Source organism: Botryllus schlosseri, chromosome 2, assembly GCF_051294905.1.
Source record: "Botryllus schlosseri isolate E-star chromosome 2, Bs_hap1, whole genome shotgun sequence".
NCBI lineage: Eukaryota > Metazoa > Chordata > Ascidiacea > Stolidobranchia > Styelidae > Botryllus > Botryllus schlosseri.
Genome location: NC_137237.1, coordinates 39,261,909 through 39,280,205, shown reverse-complemented (window position 1 = coordinate 39,280,205; position 18,297 = coordinate 39,261,909). Strand labels below are relative to the sequence as shown.

At 41.2% G+C, this 18,297-nt stretch overlaps 1 protein-coding gene and 1 long non-coding RNA gene across 2 annotated transcripts; both read right to left on the bottom strand.

Moving 5' to 3' along the window:
* Positions 1 to 3,766: 3,766 nt before the first annotated feature.
* On the bottom strand, positions 3,767 to 5,906 carry LOC145434639 (mu-type opioid receptor-like). Its single transcript, XM_080311981.1, has one exon. It carries the CDS (start codon positions 5,849 to 5,851, stop codon positions 4,823 to 4,825), a length of 1,029 nt encoding a protein of 342 aa, XP_080168107.1. The 5' UTR covers positions 5,852 to 5,906; the 3' UTR covers positions 3,767 to 4,822.
* A 499-nt stretch (positions 5,907 to 6,405) lies between these two features.
* LOC145459257 (uncharacterized) lies at positions 6,406 to 7,347 on the bottom strand. Its single transcript, XR_013921320.1, has 2 exons — positions 7,141 to 7,347; positions 6,406 to 6,655 (listed from the first exon to the last, which is right to left on the bottom strand). It is a non-coding gene; the product is annotated as an uncharacterized LOC145459257 (long non-coding RNA).
* Between the last annotated feature and the right edge of the window lie 10,950 nt (positions 7,348 to 18,297).

Here is an 18,297-nt window from a genome sequence, read left to right as displayed (position 1 = left end):
GAGAAACGTGTTGTCAATTAGCAAGAAGAGTCTGTGATGATCTCCCGCTGAGATGGTCGCGAAATTAGGTCATTCATTCCCGTGCGCGTGGCAATCGTCGCTAGCCTGCTTTATCGCGTCTCGAACAACCCTGGTACCGCAGGCTTGAACAATCACATCTGCAATAGGCTCAGTTCACACTTTATCATCGCTTGCCTGCACAGTGCGCAATCGCATCTGCATTGGCGGCTTCGGCCTGCTGTGCACGATATCATCGCTGGCCTACACGATAGCGGCTGCAATAGGCCTGGTGTGAAATATATCATTGCTGGCCTAACTGTCGCGTCTCGGGCCTCGCATGCTTTGTATTCTATCTCTCGCTGGATTGGAGACAATGTGGTCGAGTTTACGCTAATTAGTGATTGTTTTATGTCATATTGATTAAAAAGCGACATCGCAAAACTGAATAATATCGAATCACTACAAACAGACTTTAACGTGCGTAATTGATAACCGCTAATACTTGAACGTAATGATCAGAAGATGTGTATCATGGCTTGAGTTCTGAAAGACGACAAAGGTTTGAAATCGGTGCCATCAAGTTCGGACATTTTGATTTGCCAGAACTGTCGCCGAGACTGCGTAATACGCGCGCGTATTTAATTGTTCACCAGAGATCAGGGACAAGCTTATCATACGCCTAAAATCGTCAATACGAAGAGTATATGATCGCCATTTACACATATACTTAACCCGAATTGAATTGAAGCTATATTGGTAAATTTGAAAAAAGTCCAAATCCCCCTAATTTTTCGACTGGCTATGCGCGCCTAACGTGTGCTGAGAAGCACCATCCTAGATCTCCTCTCCCGATCAGGCGCCCAAATAGATGTTCTGCTTTTCTGAAATCTAAATTATGTGCGGCCATATTCGTATTCGTTTACAAAACCATTCTTGAGCTAGCTAACTTCGTGATAGTCGTGGTAATCGTAGCGCAAAATTGGAGGGTGTGCTGGTGTGTGCCTGCAAATTGGAATTCATCTCGGCGCAGATTTGTTTCTCTAACACGGCTTTGCCTGTGCCATTATTCGGGAAATGCAGCAATACAGCACCGATTGGCACCGGCTGTTATTTCCGAAAAATTTTACTTCAATTTTCAAAATCGCAAAACTGTACTTTAATGGGATTCGAACACGGTAAACAAGGTGTCGTTCGATTGAGAATTTCAACGCGTATCCGATTGCGCCACTCAAATCATTTCGAGCCGTGTGTCTGGCCACTTATATCAAGAGCAAGCCGAGAATTCGTTGATGAGAAACGTATTATATTTACTGTACTCTTTATAAACCTTAACATGGATATCTGGTGACATAGGCTTCTTGTGAATCATATCGACGAGGAAATCATGATCATGGAGATGGCTCAGTCGATCTAATACGCTATAATATCGCCATTATCCAATAGATACAGTACTGACGGTTTGCACAGGCCAGGCCGCAGAGTGAATGAGTCATCGGCGAGTGAGCGAGTGATGCGCGTGTATTTATTAGGTAGCGTAGTCTTCCAGGGCATTTACAAAGCTTATAGAGCACGTAAATGGGTCACTTTAGTATTGATAAACGGAGATTGTCAAGACCTAACCATAAGGACAAACCACAAACGCATATCTCACAACTACGTAAGGTTTATGACGTTAGTTGGTAGCACTTCATACAAACATGATATACCAGGGTTGTAATGACTCGAGTCACGATTTTCTGATAACTCGACTTGACTCGAGTCATTTATTCAAAATACGGAAATGACTCGACTCGACTCGAGTCATTCTGTGTATTGGCTCGACTTGGACTCGAGTCATTGCGCATGACTCGAACCAAGTCATTGACTCGAGACTCAGACGGCCATGACCGACATTTCATTATAATTCCGAAGCCAACACACTATTGGCATTTCGTCTGTTGGTACTGGTACTTGAAAATGCGACCATAAACTGCTAAAAGTGAGGAAAATTGGTATATTATAAATGAGAACCATTCGATATCACCAAACAGAGTTATAAAAAGTGGGTTTACCAAGACTTCAACTGGAAACCGAGCAGTCAACACAATGACTTGGACTTGGACTCGAGTCATAATTCCATGACTCGGACTCGGCACTCTGCTCGCTGACTTGGACTCGGACTTGACTCGGTGGTGAATTGAAATGACTCGGCTTGACTCGAGTCAAAACTATAAAAGTGAGATTGACTTGTGACTCGGAGCCTTGTGACTTGGTTACAAGTTACAACCCTGTGATACACACGTTTGCGGGGAATACACAGCGTGTAGAATTGGTCTTGTTGCGATATATACATCACTATTAGCTGTTAATCTGATGTAGATATAATCTTATGGGCACGTACTCTCCACAGAAACAATCTAAGAATGTCTACTACCGATAAAATTCAGGATATGACACATTATGTTACGGATATTCGTCCCTGCGTTTGACACTAGTGTGGTAGTCTGCAGGAATTCTATTCACGATTTTCAGAAGCGGCCTTGGGGTGACATAGGCATAACTAATGTTGTTTATTTTGGCCTTGAAGGTGGAAATTGGCTACTTCTGTTGAAAGAGACAATCCGTAAATGCCTTTCATTACTACAACGAAAGATATATATCGTTATACGACAGCTCTTTGTATATCCAGATGAGCACTTTTGCGTAGGTATATGCGCTGAGTAATATTGTATTTATTCCGAATTATACTTGACCATTAGCCATTATTTAGGATGGTATAGGCAACAACTATTCACAGACACAAATCTATGAAGGTATATCACTATTAGAACTCGATACATATCCCGTTATGTGACCAGTATTCATCTATCTGCTTGAAGCTGGTACGGTAGGCTGCGAGAATTCTCTTCCCGATTTTCAAGCGCAACCTTGAGCGACGCAGACATAACTAGTATAGTTGTTTTAGCAAGAAAATCAGAAGCTGACAAGCGCTATTCATAGAAACAAACTACAACAACTGGCTATGACGAATAAAACCAAATATACGACATGGTATATGATGAGTATCGGGAACGCGCGCTTCCGCGAAATGATGCGGTCGCCGGATATCTTTGTCACGCGGCCTATCACATAGATTTTGAACACCTTATATGTAACTAATATCAGATATGAAGATATGTGTGAACTTGTATGGACACTAGCTTTTCACAGAAAGAAACAACTACGCTCTAAGACGGCTAGAACAAATCATACAGTACGTTATGTGAGAGTGGTCAATGACGCGCGCGTTGCCGAGTCAATGTATTTTACAACATATTTATCTACGGTATTTGATATCCGATTTCGGCGTCTTAGATATAATGTATATCAAATAATATGGTATCAGTGAACTTTCACAAACAATATCTATCCTCAGAAATGAACAGCAGCGACCTAGCACGATTAGAACGGGATATATAGTGGTTCTATTACAGTACGCTTCCCTCGTACCTGCAATGGGTAAAAATACCCACGCCGGCGCCAAACGGTTACCCCGATATAATGAGAAATTGCCGTGACGAAAGCTACTAGATACGGTGTCAGACTCGAAACCTATTCGTGGCGATACTGATTAGAATACACGCTTTCTCATTTGCCATCATCCATACTTCTTGTTATCTACTTCATACATTTTACATTCGTACTCCGAAATTGTCGCACAAAATCATTTTTCAGTGTTCCTTTCATTATTAACGTGCAGTAGGCCATGCCAGGCCATGCCATTGTCAAATATTGATGCATCACAAGATTCTGGGTGGCACAAATTTTGATTTTATTCGATTCGTTTGAACAGTGAACCTTCTACATTCCGGTAAACTTGATTGCTGGATGTACTCGTATCGAGAACAACAATATCGAATAATAAACTATTAGGCATTAGATAGACAGTGAATTTATATTGATAAGATCGCGGCATGCACCCGGAAGTGGAATTAATTCTAGCCCAGGGGTGGCCAGTCTGCGGCCGTAGAACGAAATTTGTGCGGCCGTCAACACGTAATTCAATTAGTATGTGTTGGCGGCCGTCGACATGCAAATTTTATTTACGAATTGACCGATGCACTCCCGAAATGCTTCGCGAACGTAAATCGGGAAATGCACCAATGCCGCCTGTAGCAAAGCGGTTACTGGCTGGAATTGGACCAAATTTTGTGTGTAGGCTTAAATTAGGTAACCTAACAATTTTATCAAGTAGCCAGTACGATTTGAGAAAAAAAGTCATTTTTGAAGAGCCCTAATGCGCACTCATGTGCCCGATAATCATGACTTTAACACTGCCGATAAGTCTCAAGTTTTGCTGCGAAATCGACATCGGCAAATGTAAATCTTCAATCTCCAGTGTAAGATGACATATTCAAGATTTATAACAGGAAATCTCATCACCAATCTTGCCAGTGAGCACCGTCAAAATCAACGAGCAAGTTTGGAGCGGTACCAGGGCAAGACAATAAATGCTATTGGTATGTACAAGCGATAAAACGAATAAAAAAAACATTATTGGGTCCAATTCAAAGAAAATCAAAAGCTCCTAAATTTAACTGTCTCCGTTTCAGTCTCTGTCTCTCTGTCACATTGGATGAACATCTACTTGACAAACTGTGAATAGCGAAAATCAAATAACTGGATCAGCTAATATTACGAGGTTGAAGTAATAGTAACGGAAAAAATCCCTTTACGTAAGTAACCAGTGCAAGTAGAGGAAGTTACATCGATACTTAGAAAAAGTACAAGTATCGCGTTATTGATCACCTCATCACTGATATATATATTAAATAGACAGTATTGAGCACATCTGTGTCCGGAGTCAAACATCGCATTCAGTTTTTTCGCGATCTCCACTGCGTTTTTCCTCTGGGTGGTGTCGGAAAATGCAGGATACGCGCTGACAAATATGCTTCATCGAATGTCGTATGTCCTCTGAGCTGATGCTATAAATGATTGGATTGATGCACTCTGTAGTATTTAAAAGTCCGCGTGATACCAAATAGGAGATGGTGGTGACGCGACTATTGTGACCTACAATATACGAAACGACGAGAAAAAACTTTGGGAGGTAGCCAACCAGAAAGGAGGCGATAATCAGTGATAGTTGGGACAAAGCCTGCTTTTCTTCTCTCCGAAGCTTATGATCGCCCGTAAGATCCTGTCTTTTCGTTTTCCGTCGCAGTACGTAAAATCCGGTCACAATACACAGTATCAAGATCCAAGTTATTGGAATCAGATTCATCACCACGGCATCTACGAAATGGTAGATATATCCGATCCAAATAGTCTGCTCCGAGGTAAAGCATATTTTTTTTCCATGGTCGACAGTCGAAGGAACAACATCCAAATAGTATGCAGCGAGAGGCAGGAGCATAAACGTCGAAATTATCCACGTTGATATCACAATCTGTTTCGCCCTACGTACTGTCATAAATCCGACAGCTTTGTGAGGCCAGCGTATAGCATGCAATCGCCAAATAGACAATGTGAACACGAGCTGGATCGTAACAGCACTGGTTATCGAACCCATCGGAATTGCAGCTTTGCAGATTACAACATTCCAAGGGTATTCTTTCTTGGCATTAGAGTACATAATTTGTCCCACAATGAAAGGTGAGGCGATGGCTGAGATAATATCGGAACAGCATAAACCGATGATGATGGCATGAAAAGGAGTTTGTTTTGTTTTAGCGAGTGCTACAACCGAAAATAGATTGGCGATCAAAGCAAAACTCCAAATCATTCCGAAAGTTATCCATATTATGAGAAGTTCCTTCTCGGTTAACTTTTGTTTACGTGAGGAATCCGAGGTTGTGATGAGATAAGTTCCATCTGCCGTTGTGTTCATCTTGAACTAAATTCAATATCTATAGCATCACAGAGTGAAATTCTCACACATATCACGACCTGTGAAACGATTAAACGTGTTCAATCAAAAGGATGGTATTCTGTCTCCACGTGATTCGTTTAATTCTTGACTTTTAGGTAGCGCAGACGTGACATAATTTTTAATCCTCATTCCGGAAATTACTTCAGGCAAAGTCCTTGTAATCCGAAACGCAGAGAAGTGTTTATATTACCAGCTACACTGTAAAAAATAAAAACCTCGATTTACCGCGAAATGTTTGGAAGCACGGTAGCCAGACATTTCGTGGTAATCTGACATTACCGTCAGTCAATGTAAATTTAACTTACACTCGTCCGTTAATCCCACTTTACAGGCCAGACTGTAATGTTACAGTCACCTCCAGTACATCCAATCTACATGTTCTCCTGTACATTTACTAACGATACTGTCATTTTACCGCCTACCTACCTACATGCTGTCCCTGTAAATCAGGATTACATACCAGCTTGTAAATTCACGTACATCCATACCTATCGCAAAGCAACCCGATACTAAAATATAGCAAAATTTTCTTCACATTCCCAAAACGACATTGGAACAAACTGTATATTCATTCATGATATCACGATGAAGTGGTTATCGATGGGAAAGTATTGCTGCTGGAGGTCTAATTCTTCTTAGGAGACATGCAGTAACACGAGTGGTCTCAAGAAAAGGTGAATTAATTCCACCACCGGCCAAACTTCCAATTGTTTCTTTTTCTCGTCCTCATTCCTTCTGTGTAACTAGTATCTTGCAGTTCCACTAAAAAGAATTCATGAGTAAGTCGCTATCTAAAGCAAAGTTCCTAACCTAGACATGACATTATACAGACTTAAGACAAATAGGCTAACAAAAATACAACATGTTTTGAAGTACCGGTACTGGTACATTGTGTAACGAAGGCCCGCCTTGTACATGATATAGCTCAGAGATTCATGATTAACTTTATCTAATGTATTGATGCAAATGGTTCCTCATTTGAGGTGGCATGTGTGCCAAACAAATCCAGCAGTGGATGAAAACATCTCTATGCTATGGCCCGAAAATGACATGAACAAGCCAACAGTTTCAACTCCTCCGCGGCGGAGTATGTGGTGTCACAGGTCACTATATAAGTCGACTAATATCCCAAAATAGAACAGAGAATGCGGCGAATGAAATATTTCTATCATGAAATCAATGTGGTGAGCACACTGCACAGTCGCAGATATTCACCGTAACAAATACTATGTAGTAGCCTACTGTACCTTTTACGATGCGTATCCCATTCAGCGTTCCTAGGAATCTTTCACGATCGTGTCCAGTGTCCACTTTCTTCAAGCACAACAACCTTCGCTCCGCCCTTTGCTCAAATCTCAATAATGGCCAGACGACGATACGACACTCGAACGATTTCGAAATAAGTGGTATTCATCCGCTGACATGCCACCAATAATATTTACTGGCCACGTTATAATGTTATAATTTCTTTTTCATACAGAAACATTTACCATTACATATAGTCCCTTTCTTTTCCATCTAATTTCGTATAAATTGATATATATTCCACGTGATGTTCACTACTTACTGTACTTACTTAACCAGACGCTGCTTGTGATGTCACAGTTGTGCGTTGGTTGTTTACTACGAAACTCAGAAAAAGCAGTAACGCGTAACAGTAACCTATTGTAACCTATTACAGGTCGCCTGGTCCGCCATTAACAAATGGTCAACTGAGCGTGCGGTGCTGATATTTCTAGTTTCCCGAACAATATTATACATCCTAAACTTATTTTCTAACTTATCAGACCTATCCGTAACAACGAATGTAACCAGCGAGAACGGCCGTATAGCCATAGCCTTAAATTGGCTATGGTGTAACCACATTAGCTACGATTGTCAGTTGTTTCTTGTACCCTACTATGTACTATACTGAAATTGGTACTAGGGCCAACAATTTCCGTACGACACACCCCAGTTTCGCGAACGAGGCTGAATCCAGGTCAAATCACCACGAGAATGATATATCAGTAACATTCAGTTCCACGTATATATTGGTTGCAGCGATTATGAAGCTAATCAATCTTCCCAATAGCCTGGTAAACTGCAGTTACGAGTAACTGTCAGTAATTTTGCGAATAAATTCTGGTAACTTGACTTCACAGCTAAACTAAGGTAATATTACATATCAAAATGTATAATTACAAACTACGCACAGTTATTGGCTGCGACCGGTAATTCGTTGTAAAATTTACAGAGATTTCCCAGTAAATCTACCAGATTTTTTACAGTGTATAGTTCATATGGTGGTGCATTAATCATCGATCTTCAAATCCGCGAATCAAATCCTTACTATGGTGTCGACAGTTTAGGCAAGTTATAACTGCCGTAATAAAACTTGGTTCTGTAATGTCATATCTATTTTGCACTTGCATTTTAATATTGGCAAAAAGGGTACCTGGTGCTATATGTTTAAAGCAGGGTTTGCATCATGGATTTGCATGCGGAAAACTTACCGCCATATCAAATTATAAAGCCTGAAGTGATTATCATACTTATCGCAACACAATCTGACTTTTTTAATGTGTCTCAATCTTGTTTGGTATATGCTTGATAAGAATTCTATTAAAATGATGAAATGAAACTATATCTGCATGTTTTACCGAAGGCTACCTAAATATTATGCATACCTCACATCTGGCAGAACGAAAACTCAAACCCCTTTCGACCCAATACGGTTATCAGGTGATAAATTTATAATAAGCCTAGGCTTAGATGCAGAAGAGAATAGCTTGCTATCCAGAAGATCGCTGTAAAGAGCCGTCAATCAGGCGAATTGCTTATTAGCCGCCATCATCAAAACGAAATCATGCTAGAGCAGGGGTGGGTAAACTTTTTAGCTCGCGGGCCGCATGAGCATTTGAATCCACTCGCGGGCCGCACTATATAAAATTGGAATACCAAGCTAAAATTCAATATTATCTTTTGATTATGTATGATATTATGTAACGACTGACAAAATGGAAATAATATTATGTATTTGTATATTTCAAAAATGCATTGATTTGATGATATCGTACACGCGCCAGAAACATTGACGAAAATCTATAAGCTCGTCGTCCTTATCGTCTAATTAGGGACGAAAGTCGTTGTCCACGTTCTTAAAACTGGATGTAAATTTGAGTCTGTGAGCAGCGATCTCTTCATAGATTTGCTGATTGTGCTTTTGATTTAACTCCAAGACACACTATGCGGACAGCATCATAACTATGTTACTTTTAGATACGCTTCCATAATATAAAAATAAAGTTCGGGCCAAGGTTTTCTCGCTGCCGTTCGTTCTGACCTCTCGGAGTTGCATAATACGTGACATAAAACTTGATAAGACTTGGTCAGTCGTGGCGTGGTAATGCCGACGCCGAAATCCCCATTCTATAAATCACGTGTTTTTTTCTTGGTAGATAGGTACACAATAATCAAGAAATAGGCAACAAGAAATTTGAAGAAGTTGCATAAATTTTCAATAAAATACTCGATAATTTATGTTAATTCACGAAATAATGTTAGGTCCCCTTCGAGATCGACCCTCTAATTGGTGGGTATGGGGTGCAGCAGTTACGGTCCTGCAAAGAACGAATCTATGTAACATACTCGTGGATCGGTTATTCCAAGTACAGCACGAAAAGCAATAAACTTGCTCGTGTTTCCACTCTAAAATCACAGTCGTGGTCCGATTTAAGTCATCTACGCTTCACTTTCTGTGATGTTTAGCAATTGATGCCTTTCAAAATGCGTGGACCTCAGGGCCGGGTTATCGCGCCATCAATGAAATAAATAAGTACTACGGTAAGAATATAATTTATCATTATCATGTTGAAATATATTAAGAAAAAGTTTAAGCAAGTACAGCAATTTTATTTTAAGTAAGCATGTTAGTAATATTTTTGGCGTTTTAGGGGGTTTCACGGGCCGCACAAAATAGGGTTGCGGGCCGTAGTTTGCCCACCCCTGTGCTAGAGCAAAGACACGGTAGTAATGAGCATTGCGATCCTCACTAGAATATCGTGTTCTAACTTTCAACCATGCGCGGTTGGCTCTATAGGATTTGACGGTCACATCAAAATGTCCACCTAATAGGTATTCCGGAATCTCTTGGTAAATATCTCTAGAGACGGTCACCACGTCTTTCCCAGTTCAATCCACCGTTATATACATTCATATGATGCACATCTAGAGCCAGAATCATTGCGTAATAGGAACTGTGAAGGATCTGAACAGTCTAAAATGATACTGCATCGGAAATAGTTGGAAATAAGAGCCACTATATGTGGATCATTTCACTTACGCTCTTACGTTAAATCCGCTGATTAGACCGTCTGTAAACCAGCCATCCCTTGGTGAAATGCACAATGTCCAAATGCTGTACGACTCAAATGCGCAACCTTTCTAGTAAAGCGGGGATTCCGAGTAAAGGATGTTGTGAATTTGGAGCGCCGGAGGGCCATGTCGGGGAAGATTATCCTAATATCAATGAAACCCGATTAAGAATCCTTTCCAAGCACATCACAATAAACAATGAGCGTCTCCGGTGATGGAGCTGTTAGGGCTGATAGTCGATCCCGGAATGTAATTATTCTGGAATAAGCAAAGCAAACCAAACGAAACTTCATTGAAGTCAATAATGCAACTTGCTGAAACACGGCGCCGAACACGGGGATCACAATCGAACACCTAGTGGCCGTAATCTGTTGTTGTTGTTGTTGTTTCTGTTGTTTGTGATAATCGCGGTGTTTGATAACTACAATGGCCATTTACAGCAGGCCAATATTCTATTTGATATTATTTCCTATCTGCCGACTTGAAGCACGGCACACTTCTAGGCTTTTTCAAGATACCCCTTGCGCGGATCAGATGACGAGGAAGAGCGGTTCTGGCGGTAGTATGCCTTTCATCTAGTCACGATGGAATATGTTTCCAAATGATACTTGGACGTACCCCAACAATGCACATACGAATTTATTCGAATCATTACTTATCACTGGCCAACAATTTAGAACGAAAAATTTGTTGATTTTCATTTGGCACTTGATTTAGGCTAATTTTGGGGTGCTGATTCCAAAAATGCCACTGGTTTCTTCTATCAGGTCAACTTTTTGTTCTACGACATATGCCCAAAATACGCAAATTTTCACGAATTTAGCCACATTACTTTTCCATATCATCTAAAAATCCACATTTTTACCATAGAATAAGTTATATAGTCAAGGGCTCGATTGAATTATGTAGGGAGAAGGTACTGGTATCGATCTAGGCCGATGTTTTCACCCATTTTTGGTTAGAGGATGCGATTATCCGAGGATATTTCACACACATATTTGATGGAAACTGCAGGATATGGCAAGAAAAACAAACATGTCATTAACCATCAGCTATAGGTCCAATGCCACATTCGGCTTATCCAGTGTATAACCTGAAACGCCTATACGCTCGATAATTTGGATCAAGATGAAGAAATGATGAGAATTTTGAAATCGAAGTTGATTAGGAACGTCGAGTAGTCCATCAACACGAGTTATTGATCTGACATAAGCTTCAGGACTTGGAAGAGAAATCTTTGGAACTTTTAACATCCTTATGAAGTGAAAAAAGATTACTTGGCAAGGTAGATAAGGTATCTCACTTTCTACCAGGAGAAACAGCCTTTTGTTCGTAGGCCTACTTTCGGTAGCTTTGTGTATTTCCGTGATACTGCCATTGGCATGACACCGTTACCATGGATTACCGGAGGAGTTGGGAATCCCGATTTTCAAGTCAAGTGAATGGCAAATGCCTATAGGTAGCTCAAAAAGGAGCCTAAAGTGCGCCATTCTCCAAATGGCAAAGTCATTGGTGCAGTAACAATTGCACACTCAGTTAGTCTTCGTGAATAATACAGAAACATTAATAGTAATACAGAAACATTGAATTGTTGCAAAATCACGAGCACGATAGAATCATATGTGTCAGCTTTGAAATATTGTATTTTCTAGTGGATAGACAACAGGGATGCCCGTGTACCCCGATTCACATGTGTCACTGCCGTATATTTATGTCGGACAGCAGATATTCAAAAAAGTTAAAATATCTAAATAATTTCCATAAAAACCTTGACATGGTAAGAGATGGACAAGGAGAAAATGTCCCCCAACATCTGAAGATGATGAGGGTATGATACAAGAGTAGATTGGAGCCTACATATGTTAACTCGCTGTTGCTCGAGTATCAAACTAGACAACCTACAGAATTATAGGTTATTAGCGTAAAGTTGGACCCTGAAACTCGCACTTTATTTGTCATGTAGAAGCAATATCAGTTTAAATCAACCAAATAAAGCAGTGCAAATGTTTATTTGAAGTCTATTGATTTACTCTCGACTGCTGGTGGTTTTTGAAACGTTTTATACAATAAACACAAAATATTAAAAATAGTGATATTATGTGGGTTATGAGACAATGTAGTGGGTGCCTAATCCAAAGTCATTTTTGAATTCACGCCCAAAACTTAGTCAGAAACAATTGTCCGATCAAAGTCAACAAAAATAGTGTTGACCAGTGTAATTATGATAGTATATAACTAGAGGTGGTCAAAGTGGCAGGAAAGCTACTCAAGTACCAGACTCAACTAACAGACTCCACATATCGTGCAATGGGTAGAATCCAGGGCTTTGGAGCAGCCGTAAATTTAAACTGCTCCAGCTCCGGCTCCGGAGCTTTCTTCTATCATACATTAGCTCCGGCTCCAGCTCCGGAGCAGCATTATTACCACTGCTCCGGCTCCAGCTCCGGCTCGGAAATTATCGAATGGGCCTATCTATATCAGGGATGGCCAACCCGCGGGCCAAATTTGGCCCGCGAGAGGGTTGTGCGTGGCCCGCCAGGCAATATCCTATTATATTATCGAAAATGAATTGCTCAGATTGTGAACTTGCAATGCCAACCAAAAATTACAAGTCTGGCTGCGACACTTGGGATGTTGATGACTAAAATATCAGTTCCGACGCATTGGCAGATCCAGGGTCCAGTCACATTTTCAGTAAATCGTCGTACATTACAATAAATTAAAATAGTAGTGAAATTTTTCTTCACGCTTCGCGTGTTTAATTGTCACACGATTTCTTGCTTGGTAGCCTACCCCCTACTGAAAATGAAAAAAACGCCTAATTTACCCGATTGAGTCTAACTGTATTCGCAATTACGAGAGAAAGTCTTTTCGCGTTTGCGCTCGCATAAAGATCGTCGACGGTGAAATGTAGGCACAAAATGATTGTCGCATATTATCGGAGATCTTCCATATCGATTTGACCAGACGCCGAATAGTCGTGTCCTTGCAAACTGAGCATAGCGGGCGGTATCCAGTAGACCCGCAATATACTCAAGTAATAATATTATTGACCTGGTTTATTTATAAACTTTGAAAATTTTACTCTCTTGGCGCGGCTAGTAGACCGCGCACTCGTTCGTCAATTGCATCTGCCCCTTTAGCCTAAAAGGTTGGCCATTCCTGGTCTATATAGATTACTATTTTACCCATAGTTATCTATAGTAATCTATAGTCTGTCAGCCGTCAGTAACATCCGACTCCGATGTAGCAACGAAGACATAGGTGCCGCCGTGCCGGCTTGTGACGTCATAATGAATACTTGTCAATTGTCGATAACATCATAGTTGCAATAGAACGCACTTTACTCTATGCCATTGCTGTGAACAGCAATAAAATTCAGGCCTGCTGTTCAATTATGATAAATCAGCAAATGTGGTTGTTGCATATATATAATAGCATCTTATGAAATACGTCGGAGCCGGAGCTACTCCTTAAATAACGGGCTCCAGCTCCGGCTGAGTTTGATGTAGAGCTCCGGCTTCGGCTCCGGGCTCCGGCTCCAAAGCCCTGGTAGAATCAAGAACAAAGATGGAGGTAATACGTTTCGCCGGTATAGTGCTGGACTGGAGAGGATCCTGGGACGCGAGAAGCGGGGAAGAACTGATCAAATGTGTGGGCATGACAGTCGCAGACCTCCGGAAAATCACAGTTATCGTATAATTTGAGGGAGGTTTCCACGAATGGATCATGTGGAGCAAGTCGACTTACCGCATTGCTCGAAGGCCGCGATATAGACAATGAATTGCCCGACAGGGTGACGAAGCCCCGAAGGCTCCGACGCGAATTGTGGGTTAATTCTGTTTAGTCAGAATTCATACATACTTTGTCGTCAATTTCTCGTTGATGCCTATGTAGGCTATATAAGCTACCGACGAACCGCTTCAAAAATTTTAAGTTGGCCCGCTGACATTTGTAAACTATCAAAAGGATATGAGCCCCGATATTTGTTTACTGAGTAAGTTGCTGTGAAAGCTGCTCCACGATAAATATTATGAGAGTTTAATTAAATGTTTCAGACGTTTATTGACTAAAATGCTTAATGAAGCCAATACGGAGCGTCGTTCTGAGCAGAAGTAATGTGTTAGCAAATAGGGAAAATTTTGACGAAATGCGCACAGATCGGGCCAACTGCGATTCATTCATCTGAACGTGTATAATATGTACATTTACATTATTGTTATTTGGCTTGTACACGTTACTACCTTGGAAATTCATGCATTCAATGTGGATTCCACTATGACTTCAGGAAAAGCTTGCAAAGTAGGCGTATATCTTTATTCCAAAACTATCATTTGGTAATATTGGTGCTCGTAAATTATATTTGTATAGTACCGTAAACCCACAATGGATTCAAACATGCCAAGAAGAGATATTCGGCTTCATGGTGCCTCATATCGTTTTAAATAAACAATGCGTATTGCATGAAGATGATATCATAACGTAGTGCTTCCGAATTTGTCAGACATTACGTCTCCGTGGTCGAAGAACCAGATACTAAACTCCTCCTAACCTAACATTATTTTATATGGGGTTGCTTTATATTTTCAGTCATTCAACTGAATATAAATTTCATTTGAATTATTATTATTTGGGCTGCATACATCCTTATTCATAAAATCAATGCCTTCGATGTGAATGCTAATACAACCCCCGACTTCTGGAAGAGGCTGCCTGGTAGGCCTATAACAGTATTTGAGAACTATAACCCAATATCGGTGTTCCTGAATTCTATATGTAATGACACGTATTACCAAAGAATGGTTGATACATGTGATAAGCAGATTGTAAACTGAGCCGAGACTCAGATAGGTTTTAACAAATCATAAGTGTTGCAAGAACTGATTTGAAGTTCGTCATGATATAATAATGATATTTCCGAACCTGTCGTCACACAATGCCTCCCCCCTACGGTCGAAGTACCATGTACCAAACCATAAGTCGCCAACCATATTTGCTCTGCGGATCAGTACTAAAAATGATTTTTTTTCGCGGATCGGTCTCTTTAAAACACATATGTCCAACATGGATTATACCACTGCACAGCAGGCGATCTCGTAATTTTGGTTTCAAATAAACAGACGCGACGTCGATTTCACAAATAAAAATGTCCATCGTGGAATCTTTCATGTGATAAAGAACACAATTGGCGGTGATTTTGTTAATTTAAATCAGAGGCGGGCAACATGCGGCCAGCGGGTCGTAGTTTGTCCACCCCTGTTCTAATCCATTACTATATATTACTAGTGCACACTAGTACTGCGTTTCAATAGAGTCTTGAAGGAACAAGCTATTAAATTTGGACTCTCAAACAAAACGATATTACTATGGTAAATATTTACTGCCGATTGGTCTGACCACTGTTATAGCTAGGCTTACCATATTTTGGAAATCTAAAAGGGGGACACTTTTTCAGAAATTGCAAAACCGGAGAAGAATTCTCAAAAACCGGTGAATTTATCCCCACTTTCTGATCGGTTGACTAAAAAAAAAGGTCTTCTCTCCGCTCAGAGCTCAAAAATACCGTTTTTCTCTCCGCATTGCTAGGTGGATGACTAAAAAAAAAAGGTCATCTTTCCGCTCAGAGCTCAAATCACCGTTTTTCACTCCGAAATACCCGCCGGCCTTAAAAAGCGGGACGTTTGGCTGACTGGTCGGGACGCCGGGACAAGACGTCAAAAAGCGGGACTGTCCCGCCTAAAGCGGGACGTATGGTAAGCCTAGTTATAGCCCTTTAGAGATCAGTTTGAAATTCGACGCTTCGCCTTAGAAACTGTCTCGTATTGTTCTGTCAAAATGCAGCAGCGCGATGGGAGCTGTTCAATTGCAATTTAGTTAGAAATATTGGAGGTTGAATCGGCATTTCAGAAAGTACACTACGTGCCACTAAAACAGTCACAATTTGAATACCGATCACACCTTATTGCCTGTAACCAATGATGGCAAAGACAGGCGTGATATCACGAATCATATTTATGAGTCAAGAGTGCCTTGACCTCCTGCAGAACGGCGACTGGTTCAGGTCAATCCCAGTTAGGAATTACTAGAATACCGGTAAACGTACATAAAGTCGGTTTTGTCGCATGTATTTAAATGCGTTAAACAACCCACCATTTCAATTTGTAAAAGTAAAGTTGCGCGCACGAACGCGAACCTATGATGTGACTCACCGAGTTATACACGACGATGATATGAGCCAGTACCCGTCCATTTGATGAATTTCGTAACTTGATGTCAGTGGAAAGTGCAGCAATAAGTCCATACAACACTAGGTATTTCCGCTTGTTTTGCTGAAAAGAGCACCAGTTGCTTATGGAGTACACACATCTAACGTAGCAAATTGTGAAATAACTTTTGCCTCAACATTTCGATGTACGCTAACAACTCTAACACGGTGATTTGAAGGGTGTTATGTGACTCAAGAACAGACGCAGATGAAAGTATCCGGCTAACCATCAGTAGATCGTTTATACCTGCTCCACCAATCATATAACCGGGGTCCTGATAATAGCCGCCATCATCACATCAAAGATATGGTAGTGCTTGATATCACCGTTCTGTCCAGAGTAGTGGTTCTTAACCTTGCCTCCAGCGCCCCCCAAGGGGCGCTGGCGATTTTGAAGGGGGCGGAAACGCTCAGGGGGCGATATGGGGGGCGCTGGGCTCAGGGGGGCGGTATGGGGGGCACTGGAGAAAAATGGCTTCGTAGTAGATGATGTGGTAGTAGGACATATCCTTAATGAGTATTCAGAGTGAATTAACACCGAAAACTTCGTTATTTATAGCCTACAAAACACATATAGGTTTAATTGTCCATAGGCGCCTAAATGACTGGCACCGAATGTTCCTGTCTTGGCAATCTGAACCTCAGAAGACGAATTCCATCTGGCAGGGAAAAATAATATGTCAGTGAAGAAATGCCAATTTGAAATAGTGTGCGTCTTTTAGTTTAGTACGATTGAACGACAGGGATATATAGAACTAGATTTCTCCGTAGGGCGATTCTATATTTTTTGATATAGCAGACAGGAGGTCACGAAATCATGCTACGAAGTCATATCAACGGGTCCGCCCGCCCGGCTATGTTTAATTATTACTTACGGGCCCTACAGTTTCCAAGACACCTCATAATGTTCCCTCTACGTTTTGACGAGTCTGCGCACACTCACAAACTCACTGCGCAGACCCTTGGACAACAGTGCGTAACGACTAAAAAAATGGTCATAACTTCGGATTTGTTGTGTGCAACGTAGATTTTCTGTGCGCAGAGACCGTGTCAGCACTGCGCACGTGCGCAGCTTAGAGGGAACATTGCACCTCACTCAGCTTCACCGGTAAATCTGGTAACGTGAGCAGAGAGGACAAGAAATTGATAGCAATATATAAGCAATTCCCGATCTTATTGACCGATTTTATCGTAAATTATCGAAAATTTTCGCGCTTCGCACTGTCTCGCTAAACAGTACAGCTGATTTCGTGGCAAAAGCGAATAACGTGATGGGGGGCGGTCTGTTTATCACCCTATGAGAGCCCAAGACCCAAGTTTTTTTTCGGCGGGCCTGACGAAGTGTCGTTTCGTTCCTGCCAACGGGTATACGCCCTAAGATGTATAATTATTATTGAGGGGTCCTACCTTTTCAATCACACATCAATCAGCTCTACCGGTAAATCTGTTTACGTGAGCAGAGAAAGGGCTAAAATTGGTATTAATATTTATGCACTTCCCGATCATATTGACCAATTCAATCAATAATTATTGAAATTTTTCGCGCTTTGCGCGTCTAGGCGAGAATAGCTGGTTCAGTAAATGCACATGCACACCCAATGTAGATATGACCAGTATCAACAAATAGCGGATAGCCGAAGGTGGGTCTGGGGGCGGAGCCCCTCGGAAGTTTTATTTATCGCCCTACGGGGGGCCAAGACCAACGGTTTTTTTTTTGGGGGGGGGATGACGAATTGCTGTTACGGCCCTGGTAACGAATTAATTGTACCTACGGGCACGCCCG